Source organism: Ovis aries, chromosome 9, assembly GCF_016772045.2.
Source record: "Ovis aries strain OAR_USU_Benz2616 breed Rambouillet chromosome 9, ARS-UI_Ramb_v3.0, whole genome shotgun sequence".
Taxonomy (NCBI): Eukaryota; Metazoa; Chordata; class Mammalia; order Artiodactyla; family Bovidae; genus Ovis; species Ovis aries.
This window is the reverse complement of record NC_056062.1, coordinates 43,022,972-43,037,715: the sequence shown is the minus strand read 5'-3', so window position 1 is coordinate 43,037,715 and position 14,744 is coordinate 43,022,972. Positions and strand designations below refer to the sequence as shown.

The 14,744-nt window shown below is 37.9% G+C and overlaps 1 protein-coding gene across 6 annotated transcripts in view; it reads right to left on the bottom strand.

The window, feature by feature from the left end:
- The window catches only part of MTFR1 (mitochondrial fission regulator 1), a 62,574-nt gene that overhangs the window by 33,940 nt on the left and 13,890 nt on the right, over positions 1-14,744 (bottom strand). For 5 of the 6 annotated variants that reach the window (XM_042254261.1, XM_042254262.1, XM_042254259.1 and 2 more), the window contains 2 exons: positions 13,934-14,073; positions 7,138-7,236 (listed from right to left, as the gene is read on the bottom strand). In XM_042254261.1, coding sequence (XP_042110195.1) covers positions 7,138-7,236; positions 13,934-13,996 — 162 coding nt within the window. In that variant the 5' untranslated portion in view covers positions 13,997-14,073. The remainder of the gene's footprint in view (positions 1-7,137; positions 7,237-13,933; positions 14,074-14,744) is intronic. The other variant, XM_042254263.1, reaches the window with a different exon arrangement.

Genomic DNA, 14,744 nt, shown 5'->3' with positions numbered 1-14,744 from the left:
TATACTCAGTCTATTTTACCACCAGTTGTCTATAGCTAAATACAAAACATGTATTCTTCAAAGCAATACTGTAAAATATTGATAACAACATCTAGCTTTTTTATTTATAAATTTAATTATTTCTCTTTTTCTACCAATTCCTGTCATAGTTAAAATATTAAAAGCAGAATTTCTACATTTTAATATAGTGACACCAATAGGTCACAGGGCATGCCTGTGTAAAACACCAAATACTCTAGCTGAAATGCAGGCACTAACACTGGTGAGTGATGTGGTCACTTAAAAAAAAAATTGAGCATTTATTAACACTTTCTATTCATGATACACCTAGAATGGGGGAGGGAAGAAGGTGAGGGAAAATAGGGAGAAGGAAAAAAAACCTGAGAGTTGAGAGGGAGAGAAATGTGTTTATCTCTCAAAATAACCCAGGAAGGTAAGTAACAGTATCCCGAATGGAGAAACAAGTCTCTAAGAAGTCAATTATTGAGAAAGAATAAAATATCATAAATGTTATTTACAGAGCTGGGCTTCAAATTACTATGGCAGGCTACCAAATTTATACAACATAACACTTGTAATCTTGACTCGGTTATCCTTAACGGCCATCTTATAGCAAAAATATTAATATCTAGAAATAGACATCGCACACAGTGTGACATTTCATGCTAGCATACCGCAGATTATCAGAAAGTAATGGGTAATGCCGACGGGCAGGTCCCTGCTAGTCATGGCCTGATAAAACGTGGTCCACTGGAGGAGGGAATGGCAAACCACTTCAGTATTCTTGCCTTGAGAACCCCATAAACAGTATGAAAAGGCAAAAAGATAGGACACTGAAAGATGAGCCCCCCAGGTCGGCAGGTGTCCAATATGCTACTGGGGAAGAACAGAGAAATAGCTCCAGAAAGAATGAAGAGACTGAGCCAAAGCAGAATGATGCCTAGTTGTGGATGTGTCTGGTGGTAAAAGTAAAGTCCAATGCTGTAAAGAACAATATTGCATAGGAACCTGGACTGTTAGGTTCATGAATCAAGGTAAAATGGACGGGAATGGGCAAATTTAATACAGATGACCATTATATGTACTACTGTGGGCAAGAATCCCTTAGAAGCAATGAAGTAGCCCTCAAAGTCAACAAAAGAGTCCAAAATGCAGTACTTGGGTGCAATCTGAATGATCTTGGTTCATTTCCCAAGGCAAACTATTCAACATCACAATAATCCAGGTCTATGCCCCAACCAATAAAGATAAAGAAGTTGAAGTTGAATGATTCTATGAAGATCTACAAAGCTTCCTAGAACAAACACCAAAAAAAGATGTCCTTTTCATCACAGGAGACTGGAATGCAAAAGTAGGAAATCAAGAGATACCTGGAGTAACAGGAAAGTTTGGCCTTGAATACAAAATGAAGCAGGGCATCGGCTAACAGAGTTTTGCCAAGAGAATACAATGGTCATAACGAACACCCTCTTCCAACAACACAGGAAATGACTCTATACATGGACATCACCAGATAGTCAATACTGAAATCAGATTGATTATATTCCTTGTAGCTGAACGTGGAGAAGCACTATACAGTCAGCAAACACAAGACCTGGAGCTGACTGTGGGTCAGATCATCAGCTCTTTATTGCAAAATTCAAGCTCAAATTGAACAAAGTAGGGAAAACCACTGGCCATTCAGGCATGACCTAAACCAAATCCCTTATGATTACCCAGTGGCAGTGATGAATAAATTCAAGGGACTAGATCTGGTAAATCTAAATTTGGAAGACTCAGCAGTGACCACGGACTGGAAAAGGTCAGTTTTTATTCCAATCCCAAAGAAAGGCAACATCAAAGAATGTTCAAACTACCGCACAACTGTGCTCATTTCACATGCTAGCAAAGTAATGCTCAAAATCCTCCAGGTCAGGCTTCAACAGTGTGTGAACCTAGAACTACCAGATGTATAAGCTGGATTTAGAAAAAGCACAGTAACCAGAGATCAAATTGCCAACATCCACTGGATCATTGAAAAAGCAAGAGAATTCAAAAAAAACATCTACTTCTGCTTCACTGACACACTAAAGCCTTTGACTATGTGGATCACAACAAACTGTGGAAAATTCTTAAACAGATGAGAATACCACACCACCTTTCCTGCCTCCTGAGAAACCTGTATACAGGTCAAGAAGCAACAGTTAGAACCAGACATGGAACAACAGACTGGTTCCAAACTGGGAAAGGAAGATGTCAAGACTGCATATTGTCACACTGCTTATTTAACTTAAATGCAGAGTATATCATGCGAAATGCAGGGCTAGATGAAGACCAAGCTGGAATCATGATTGCCGGGAGAAGTATCAACAACCTCAGATATGCAGATGGTACCACATTAACAGGGCTTCCCTGTGGCTCAGCTGGTAAAGAATCCACCCGCAATTCGGGAGACCTGGGTTCAATCCCTGGGTTGGGAAGATCCCCTGGAGAAGGGAAAGGCTACCCACTCCAGTATTCTGGCCTAGAGAATTCCATGGACAGTCCATAGGGTCACAAAGAGTCAGACACGACTGAGCGACTTTCACTTTCACCACTGTAACGGCAGAGAGCAAAGAGGAACTAAAGAGCCTTTGATGAAGGTGAAAGAGAGTGAAAAAGCTGGCTTAAAAGTCAACATTCAAAAAACAAAGTTCATGGTATCTGGTCCCATCACTTCATGGCAAATAGATGGGGGGGAAGAAGTGGGAATAGTGACAGATTTCATTTTCTTGGGCTCCAAAATTACTGCAGACACAAAATTAAAAGATGCTTGCTCCTTGGAAGAGAAGCTATGACAAACCTAGACAGTGTATTAAAAAGCAGAGACATCGCTTTGCTGACTAAGGTCTATATAGTCAAAGCTATGGTTTTTCCAGTAGTCATATACAGAAGTGAGAGTTGCGCTATAAAGTAGACCGAGTACCAAAGAATTGATGCTTGCAAACTGTGGTGCTGGAGAAGACTCTTGAGAGCAAGGAGATCAAATCAGTCCATCCTAAAGGAAATCAACCTGGAATATTCACTGGAAGGACTGTTGCTGAAGCTGAAACTCCAATACTTTGGCCACCTGCTGGGAAGAGCTGACCCATTGGAAAAGACCCTGAGGCTGGGAAAGACTGAAGGCAGGAGGAGAAGAGGGTGACAGAGGTGAGATGGTTGGATGGCATCACCAACTCAATGGGCATGAGTTTGAGCAAACTCCGGGAGATAGTGAAGGATAGGGAAGCCTGGCATGCTGCAGTCCATGGGGTCACAAAGAGTCGAACATGACTTAGTGACTGAACAACACCAGCAACAACAAACTGGGGAAAATGTTAAGATTACCAAGGATTCTTAGTATGAATCCAGGTACTTATCCTCAGAAGGCTCAGACATCAAAGACCATGATATACACTATGTCTCTCACCTCACCTGTTCCTGACAGAGGCGCCTGGTCTCCGTCCCTCACACAGTAACTTCAGCCTTGCCTCAGGACCTCTGCACTTCCTGTTCTCAGCCAACACCGCTCCCACCTTCATTCCTCTCCTCAGCTATCTGCAGGGCTGGCTCTCTCTAATCTTTAGTTATTCCTCCTGGACCACCTGTTAGTCTTCCCATGCTACACTAATTTTTCCTTCAGGGCACTCAGTGTAAGTGGTAATTGTACATTTATTAGCTTATTTCCTTGTTTACTATCTCTCCTCTGAACTATATCCCAGTAAGGGTGAAGATCATGACTGTTTGGTTCATCACTGACCAACAATACCTAACATAATACATGGGTCTCATGTTTATTTGCTAAGTGCCATGTGGCAGGTGGTTGTTTTCCTTCCAGACTTAGTGACAGTGTGAGAACTGTAGTGAGAAGCTTATCATTACTTGTTTAGTTACAGAACATTCCCTTCTCCACCAATTCCAACAATCACTCTCAGCCATCCCAGAAACCAGCCTGGGGCAGGGTTTCCACAGGAAAAAACCAAGGTAGTCCAGGTAAAATTACCCAGAGGTCTGCGGGTGGCAGAGCAGGGATTCAAACTCCTATAGCACAGGGCCAAGTCCCCACCCATCCCTTCATCTGACAGCATGCAAGATCACTTTTTTGTTGCCCTAGGTTTTTTGATCCCTGGGTTGGGAAGATCCTCTGGAGAAGGAAATGGCAATCCCCTCCAGGACTATTGCCCAGAAAATCCCATGGACAGAGGAGCCTGGTAGGCTACAGTCCATGGGGTTGCAAAGAGTCGGACACGACTGAGCAATTTCACTTCACTTAGGTTTTTTAAGTGTAGTATTTACTTATTACTCCCAATAAGCCACACTTAAATTCCATGTGTTAAACTCATAAAATTTTAAATTTATTAAAAATGACCCTAAAGGTGCTTTAGTGACTACTTTCATATTTGCCAACAGATAGGCATGTTGCTGCTTTAAACTTTCTTCAGCAAAATATGAAAACACAACCTGTAAATGAAGTCCTCAACCCCAGCTGCAAAAGCTCCTAAAGAGGTTTTAAAAAACAAATGTATGAAAGAAAGTCAAACATATGAAACTCAGATTTAGAAAGCTTTGAATGACATCTATATTCTTTATAAGCCCTGTTAAGCGTTTTTGTGAGGGGGGGTGGAGCCTTGAGGGTAGAGCCCAAGCATGTATGTTTTATTTTTTAATGTTCCTGGTGATTTAAATATGCACCTAGTATCAAGAACCACTGTAAATCAAAACCTCTGAACCCCATTCCAACAAACAATATAGCAAAAATATATTGAGTGCTTTTACATGCTTTTTTACATTCATTATCTCATTTTTATTCCCAGCACAATATTCCCTGTGACCGTTAACTGGATTCAGGTGTAAATAAACATGTTGATCTATGTTCTGATCTGCGACCCTATAAATATACAGAAATCAAATCTGTAAAATCAGAGTTCATTTAGTGAGCCAAATAAGTTTAATTTGCTATTCTGCTGTAAGGTGGCAATAATGATAAAATCCCACCACTGGCATACTTCTATTGTGCACTAATTATGTACCACTTATGATACTCAGAGTTAGATATCCTAACCCTCACATCACAAAGTTACATTCCTGTCTTGCCCCTTGTTTATGTGAGAGTCTTACTTGTCCAGATAATGGGTCAGCTGACAACAATGAAGAGATGGTGCGGTCTAGAAGGAACATGCTGAGGCCTAAGAGCTCAGCGGTGAAAACTGTTCTGAGGGTGAGACAGTTGAGGTGTTGCCTGAGTGTGTGGGTACAAGGGAAGGAATAGAAGTGAAAGCCAACAAGAGTACAGGAAGTAAAGAAAATATGAAATTGTTTCCAAAGACGCTGAAATCACCCAGGACAACAAAGAACTGGCTTTGACTACTCCTTCTGAATTGACCCATGAATGCTTCATTCTCATGTTTAATCTATTTCAACTTTTGTCTCCCAAATAGGGCCCCATAATGGGGTCTACTCTCTTTGGGTCTAACAGTGGCTTCCCACTTTCAGACTTCCTATAGTCGTGTTGGAGTCCTAGACAGTCCAAACATATTCCATATCAATCAAACCCCCAATGAGCCAGAGAAATAGCAAAAATGATTGTCAATTTTATTACTCTAAACTGCATCCCTTGTAGTTTTCAAAGGTTCTCCATTTTTAAAATTTCTAATAGACTCAGTAAAAACAAAACAAAAATACCAGAGGATACAGAGGAAAAATACCAGACAAATTATCTAACTAGCAGATAATATACTTTAAGATTGATTTTGAATCTGAAAAGAAACAGCATGCTACAAAGCTGCCTAGAAGTAAAAATCTCACTTTAAACAAATGTCTTGTTTCCTACAACACTCTCAAGTAGGTCACCAGTATTTCTTATACCTTATTCCTTTCTCCTTATGTTAATCTCTTTTCAAATCTAGCTCCTGTACTAAACCTAAAATTCTTTTTCTGCTCAGACCCTTCTAAGTACTAATAACATTGAGAAAGGAGCTCCTTCCAAGAAATGAACTTGGTCCTAGTACCTCAGTCCACTGACTGTCAAGGCAGATTTGGGCTGCTACCAGAAAATGCTAGATTATCTTCACCGCTTTCATTCACATCTAGCTAGGTGAACACAAATGCTGGAGCAAGTTCTCCTGCAACTAGGTTAAGCAGATTGATAAACAGAATTTAAATGGAACAGTGCGATCAGAAGAAAGTAAGTCTTGGTTAACACAATAGTTATTTGAAGGAAATTGGCAAATAAAGCAATCAGCAATTGGTGTCTAACTGAACTAAATTCTCAGATATTGTGCTTGACAGAATTACTACCATAGGTTTCTCCACTTTAATTTTTTTAAATTTGATAAAATTCATCATTTTGTATCATTTGATAAAAATTACTTCTGGAAAGTTCCAATTTGTCAATGTCTAGATTGATGCACAAGGGTTTTGCCAGTCAGTCTGCTAGTGGGCACAACAATGACCAACCTTGTTAGTCAATCTGAACAAATGCTAATTTCTACCACTTACTGAGGAACAGACTGTTAACTGTCTCTACAAGAAGTAATTTTTAAGTAAGACATAATATCTAGTAAGCTCACCAGATAGTAAGAGCACTTCTGAATTATGAATCAAATATATATCTTCCACATTTCACATGTTAATCTATTATTTAAAATTGGCATAAATATCTGCTGAACTTTATATTATACTTAAATGTTGAACTAAAAGGTTTTGTCTTATTACTGTTGTAGAGAATTACTGAAAAACAAGAACAAAGCTACTTGATACATGTCTAACACTAAAACAACAGTAAGGAACAAAAGCCCAGATCAAAAAAATACGACCTTTATATCCAAGCAAAGAGGTGAGTGGTTCCTGACTTGGTGCTAGAAGACAATTTTCAAGGTCACCTGGGAATTAACTGCTTGGCTTACTATATGCTTCTAAGTCTTCAAATATGTATTCTTAAGGATAAATGTCTTAAAGAGCTTAAATAATCACAGAGGAACTAAAATTAGAAAGACTTTACTGTGGTTTTTATCCTCTTATTTTATTGATAGTGGCATCAATGGAAGGAGAGGTTCAAAAAGTACTTTTAAAGCTGCCTTGCCTATTTACATCACCAATGAACATATTAATATAAAATCTGAAGTATATAAAATACAGTACCTGAAACTGAACTCTTGGACACTGGATCAGAGATAAATTGGTACCAATTTTCCTTACAATACTCCGAGATGACCCATATGGCTTCCCAGACCAAAGAACCTGAGGAAGTAGGAAAGACCGAAAGTTCAATGACAAGACTTACAGAACTGTTCATACAAAAGCATCGGACAATTAATTGCATGACAAGCTGACACATTAATTATGGAATCAGAATGCTCTATGTTACAGGAAATGAGCTAATATTTTTCAATTAAAAATGTAATAATATATACAGTAGGCTGTTATTAATGTAGTAAAGCTTAATGTAAGGCATCATATAAAAATATAAAGAACAATTAGTGGGAGTTGCTTAGAGGTTCAACCCCTAGTCAGGGATCTGATCCCACAAGCTGGTGTGCCCCCACTCCAAAAACAGAACTACGAGTAATTGTAAGATAATATTATATCTGGAATAAAAACTCTCATCTATTTTCATTAGGCTTCCATACTGTTCTGCAAAGGAAGCTATTTTATCTCCTCTATTTTTAGAATTCTATATATGTAAAAGTCTCTGGAAACTACAAGCTGCTTTTGTTACAATAGGCTTTCAAAACAAATGCAAATCAGCACAAAGTTCAGAATCTGAATTTGTACCATGCATAATGCTTCATTTTGTTTGCTTATACAAGAAGGCCTGGCCAAGGGTGAGTGGGGGCCAAAATCCAGTTGTACTACATTTTCTCATGAGGCCCTGTCTAGGGGGAAAGGTACCTTTTCCTAATTTATACAAAGGTACTAAATAGGCTAGTGATAACTCTAATGAGCAGAACTTTTCAGATGAAATCATAATACAGAGGACATTATGCTATGCTTAAAGCAAAAACAAACATAAACCTCCAAAGCAAAAAGCAAACAAAAAAATGCATGTTAAATGTTAAATCATTACGACATGTACCTTGAAACTTCGCCCCAAGTAAATGCTCTTTCCTTAAAACAGAAAAACTATCCATCTGTTTTCAGTGCTATACCTGAAAGCCTGGACAGAAGAGGTAAAGAGAGGTAGTATGCTATTAAAAAGCAATTTTAAAAGACAAGAGGGAGAATGATGTGACTATTAACTTAATTCATTCAACTTAAATATTCAATTATATCCTAACATAAATAATGTATTCTGAGCCATGGACACTGACCCCTTTTTAAAGTCACTCCTTGCCCATTCTAATCTGAAGAATGGAATTACAGTTTGACCAAGCAGTGTTCGTGTAAAGAGCCATGACTTCCACGCATAATCCTAACCAGACCTCTAGACCATTCTAAAAGCATGCATAACTTGTAAAACGAACAGAGAAGCAGTCTGATCTCTTTTATTTTAGCAATCAAATCCAATTTAAGGTTAATAGTATGAGTCAATGTGAGCATCATGGGGTATATATACCTCTGGCATCTGCCCCAGCTCATGTAATTGTCATCATCAATATGTTCAAAGTTTCAGAAAAATAACAAGGACCCTGTGTGCAGCACAGGGAATTATATTCAACATCTTGCAATAACCTATAATGAAAAAGAACCTGAAAAAGAACAGATATTTTCCTATATATGTTTAACTGAATCACCCTGCTGTACATGTGAAGCTCACACAACACTGCAGATTAACTATACCTCATTGTTTTTTTTTTAAATGCATTAAAAACAATGTTCAACATTTCACTGATGATTTTACCTGGGAGAGTTCCAGAAAGTACTAATAGCCTAACATTTCAACCAATAATAGCCTAACATTTCAACCAACAGAAATTATATTAACTCCTGCTTTAGAGACACAAATATTTAAGAAATAGAAAAGGATGATACAGATTGGAAAATTGGTCAGTGGAAAGACATCAATACTGAAATAAGAACATTAGACAAAGGATACAAGAGAGGAAGCTACATGAAGCTTAGAAGAGAAATTACGTGGAGTTGAGGAAAGGAAATTATCCACACCAGTGATCATACAGAGGATCATTGCATGAACAGTATTAATAACACACGAGAACTAAGAGCAGGAAAATCACCTGACCAGAGGAAACAGGGAAGAATCACAGACTGACAGACTCAACCTAAGAGGCCAAGGAAAAACAAGTGATTCTAAAATGGACAGTATTCAAGCAAACTCTTTACCTTATACATGTTAATAGACATGGATCTTTAAAGGAAAAAACAAAAATCCATAGGGCAATAGTAACTACACCAGTCAACCATTTCTGGTGTCTATTTAGCCACAAGTGAAAACTCTTCTATGATGTACAAGTAGAACACTATTTATGCGTCACAATGTGGCAGTTACACAGCCTAATGTGAAACCTTTCGTCCCTCCAGTAAGCAAAGATCTTAACTGCAGATGGAGAGGACGAAAAAGCTCACAAAGAAAAGTTCAGAAAGGACTTGCCAAGGTCAGGAACTAAGATTTCTGCCAGCTTGTAGCTTTCCTTGCTATGCATGCTTCAGGACTAAGTTTCCACTACTATCTTCCCATCTGCTTAATATCAGAAGGAAAGACTTGGCAGGTGCCTTCCACAAAAGAAGGTGGCCAGAGACAGTTTTTACTTGCAAGGAATAAGTAGACCATTTAGGATTTTTGTACAAAGTTAAGGAACATAAAAGAACAGATTGCTTTACATGATTATTTTTTTAAGTATACATAGTGGGCTAACATAATGTGGTTCTTCTGTTTCTTGTGAACTGCATAGCATTTAGCACCAAAAGATATGAAGTAAGGGTCTAAATGAGCTAGTGACTGGGATATTCAGAAAGAGGAGCCGTAAACTTCACTGGATTGAAGAAAGTTAGAGGAAGGAGCAGCTAACTTCCAGGAACTCTAAAACTAGGTCTGACTATTTTTTTCTATTCAGTCCTCATGGAGGGGGAGAAGTCGTAAATGGCTGTGAAGAAATAATGAACAGATGGTATGGAAAGTCACCATCTGCGCACGATGGGAGGCTGCACGGCCCAAGCGCATCTCCTGTCCTAACTGGTGGCTGAACTGGCTTGTCAGGATACTTGTTTGGAGAAGGAAAGGCTTCTTCTAAAGATAAACTGTCATTAATATTTTCAGATGTTAGAGAGAGGTCAGGGAGAAAACTGTCATTACTAGACAATTCCATTTCATTAAGAAACAAGAATTCAATTCCATTAAGGAATAATTAAATGAATGTAATTATTAAATTAAAAAACCTGTTTTGCTTTATTCCTAAGAATTACTGATAAATAATGTAATAATGAATCGAGAGTGGGGGTGTTTGCACATCTGAGTCTAGTAATGACAGTCCATAACATTTAGCAACAAAGTCTGAAAGTGATGACAGCAAGGCAGGAGGATGACAACAGGAAAGCTATTTGTTGTTTTTTCACAATGCGCCATGCCATTGTCACAGTGCTGAAGTGTGAGGCTGGAATCCGAAGCTGTCATCTGTCTCACTGTGACGTCTGCTCTCAAGCTTTATATGTTAATTCATTTGTTATAGACCAGTTTAATCTGCATTTCTATTTAAGAGTCACCACTTAGCAAGAGAAAGTATAAATTCTAAATAAATTTTTTCTTCTCTAGAAAACTATGTAATACTAACCCAAAGTTCTTATTCTGAGGTCACATATCCCTGAAATTATATGCAGAACTGTGTGCATACACAGCATTTTTCTGGGAAGAAGGGCCATACTATTAATCAGATTTTTAGGGAGTCTAGGACCCAACATGGTATAAATTCTTAATTCCAAGGGAACCAGAGTGTGTGTTGGGGAGAAAGGAGTAAAGATATGAAGATGAAATTCAGTAACAATTTTGAACTCCCCAGCTGAAAATAACCGTTGCCTCAGTTCTCTTCCTCCTTATCTAAACTCCTAGCCACATTCACACGCTTCCTCCAAAGCATGAGCGGAAAACAAGGGTACAATTCTCAAGTCTTACTGGAAATATATTACTAATTCAAATTAGATATTTGCTATAACTTTTCAACGTAAAATACTGAGATTAACCAGAATCACATTAGATTCAGAGCTTGCTTTCTCTAGTTTAAAAACATTTTTACTTAAGGGCAAAAATATAGTAGTAATACACTGAGGAGAAAGTTTGGACAAATGTGAGTACAGCAGACCCCTGAACAACACTGAGGTTGGGGGCACCAAGCACTGCCCCACTTTCCCGACAAAATCCACAAGTAACTTTACAGTTGCCCCCATATCCGCAGTTTCACATCCCCGGATTCAACCAACCGTGGATCCTGGAGTCCTGTAGTATGTACTACTGAAAAACATCTGCATATCACTGGATGTGAGCAGTTCAAATACACACTGTTCAAGGGTCAGCTGTATATAGTTTTAAAGTCAAACAAATGTTGAGGCCAAATGGAAGGCAATGAAGAGAAAACGGAGGCCTCAGCAGCATGTAGGACTGGCTTTAAAAGCCAAGATTAAAATAAATACAACACTAAAAGTAGGCACTACCACTTATTGTCTGTATAAAGCTGCCAAGTCATTGATCCCTTTATATTTCCCTTTCCTCATCTATAAAATGGGGACCTCATGCCTATGAGCATTAAATGAGTTAAAAGATTTAAGTATGTATTATTTAATAAATATTGTCATCTTCCCCTATTATAAAAGGTAGCAAAGTACACTAAAAAAAGAGGTTTTTGGAATCGGAATTGGATTCATATTATAGCTCAGCCACTTATTAGTCAGGTAACTTTAGACAACTCAGGTAAACACTCTTGAACTTCAGGTTCCTCATTGGTTTAAATAACAAATCATTGTCCTAGTGAACACAGATAATATGCCTAAAAGAACTGGGTATACTAAGCCAATGAATGATAGTTATTATGATGGCGCTGATTGTGTGATAAAGTACAAATAGGTTATCATCACCAAAAACAAAATCCTGATCTCAGACTTGCACTTTTTTTAGGCAGACAAAAATACGTAAAGGATGAAAGCAGTTTTTGTTCTTGAATACATTCAAACACAGTACTGAGTTCATCTGTATATCAAAACAGTGAGAAATACGTATTTTATCATTGAAAAATGGAACTAAAAAGTAGTTGTTTTTTGTTTGTTTTTTTTTTAATTTTCAGATTACTCCTAGGTAGCAGGCTGAGAGATCCAGGAGACAAAGATAGAAGATAACTCCAAAGGGTCATACTGCTTCATGTTAGGAGAAAATTTATTTTTATATAGATTCAGTTAACTGGTTAAAGGTGATGATCATATGTTACATTAAAAAAATGGTATTTCCATCTGCCATTAGTAAAAAGGGCTGTCAGTTTTTATCATAATATTGGGAGCAAATGAATGCTCTCTTACCTGGTCCATTCTTTGATGAAAGGCACCCGCTTTAGAGTTCAAAATGAATAAAGCTAAATAAGCAAATTAAACTAGGTAAAGCGTGTTATCTGTTCCTGAAACAAAATTCTGCACTTTGGCCTCAATCAGCCCTGGTCACATTGCCTGATTTGGGGCGGGGGCAGGAGGATGACAGAGCAAAATGGTAGAAGTTCCCCATCACTGACTATACCTACGCTACATACAAGCCACTGATAGGCACTGTACAAACCCTGCCATCTAATCCACAGGCTCACTGTGCAGCAGCAGTTCTTCCCATCTGTATTCTGCAGATGAAGAAAGTAACTGGCAACAATAAATTTCAGACCGAGGTGTGTGTGCATCCAAGACCTATATATCATCTTTCCACTAAACTACACTTCTTACTAAAACTGCAAATGAAAAGGAATGACAAACTGTAAAGCTTCACTCTGGGGGACTCATTAGCAACAAAAGCTTCCTGACTTTCTGAATGGAAAAGAAATTCTCTTACTGTCAGTACTGAATTCATCTGCCCCAGGTAGCCAAATAGTGGTAAGCGGCAGACAAGAAAGGTGGTATAGCCGCACTATGTGAAGCTGGAAACGTGAGAAGATGCAACTGAAAGACAACAGTATTCACTTTACAAACCATTTTCCCATTGCTTACCCTCAAGATGATAATCTCAAAATTATGCAACTATTAAAAAGGGTAATTTTATTTGGTTCTTAGCTTTTTATCTCCAAAGAAGTAGATGTTAACTTTGGGAGCTTGGGGGAAATAAAAGTTCAACCTTCTAACATGAAGAGACACAAAATAAAACCAAAACATAAAAGCAGTGCAATTAAAAGTATACTCAAATTATGTAACTTGCCTATATCTTTTAAGAAAACAGCTTAATTCCATGCCACCAATAACACCAAATTTGAAAATGATATATGTCCCACAAAATATGCTTGGTACAACTATTGTTCTAATAACTTTACACTGGGTCTGAAAAAAAATTATGTGTCAGTAGAATATATTTTTTAAATGTTAAGATTAGAGCATCTTTGGCATAGAATAACCATATTACACTAATTTTTTCTTTGTATCTGGTAGTTGTATTTTAGCAGACATGACTTTTATTGTAAACAGTTGTGTGATAAACCACATTATAAAAGCATTCAATATTTCAATATTAACAGTTCTACAACACTGAGTTGTCAAGCATTAGTCAAACATATTTTATTCAGTGGTTTTTATATATATGTTTAAGCCTTTTCCTCACTAATAACAAATTTCATTGCTTTTAACAGTCACATGAATATTGGATTGGGTAAATTTTCGATGTAACCCATCCCTTAGGATGCTGGATAAAGATTCACTTCCATGATTTAAATAGTAAGCAAATTAAACAGTACATATGTTGGCCATACATAGATTCACTTTTTCCAGAAAAAAATTATCAACGTCTGGATTTTAAAAATGAATTTTGAGCACTCACCGATTGCATGCTTCCAACCTGTTGAAAAATCATCCTAATTAGGCGTTTAATCCAGCCAAGCATTTAGATGGCAAAGTCTCTCCAAATTTGCATTTCAAGTACTTCAGGCATACATAGCAGCACATGGTCCATAAAGCACACTGAAATTTGAAAATGCAAATACTAAAGTGAAATTATTATTATTTAGAATCTTTACTGTCTACAACACGTTTCACAAAGTCAGTCTAGTCTACAACATCTTAAATCTTTGTGTGTGTGTGTAAATTAGAAAAATTTTTTGCTTGAGATCAGCTTTATATAAACTAATATTACAATTGTTTTTCTAACTATTTTTTAACTTTTCCAGTCAGGGTTCTATGTTGAAAGTGATGAAAACCTACTGTGGCTGACTTAAGCAGAAAATATATTTATGGAAGGACACCCAGTAGATAACAATCTTAGAAGAAACTTAGAGGCTACACAACCAGGAAAGACATCCAAAATTACAGCAAAACTGTCTTGGGAGACACGCCTGCAGTTGCTACTGTGACTACTAATGGAACAGAATCTACTAGGTCCCACTTCTCTGTCTCACTGGCTCCTGAGTTGCTGTCCTACTAGTGGCATTTGTTTGGTCAAATCTACCTGGCTACAGGGTTTCCCAGGTGGTGCAGTGGTAAAGAATCTGCCTGGCAGGAGAGGTGGGTTCGAACCCTGGGTCAGGAAGATCCCCTGGAGTCGGAAATGGCAACCCACTCTAGTATTCTTTCTTGCCTGGGAAATTCCATGGACAGAGGAGCCTGGCAGGCTACAGTCCATGAGGTCACAGAGT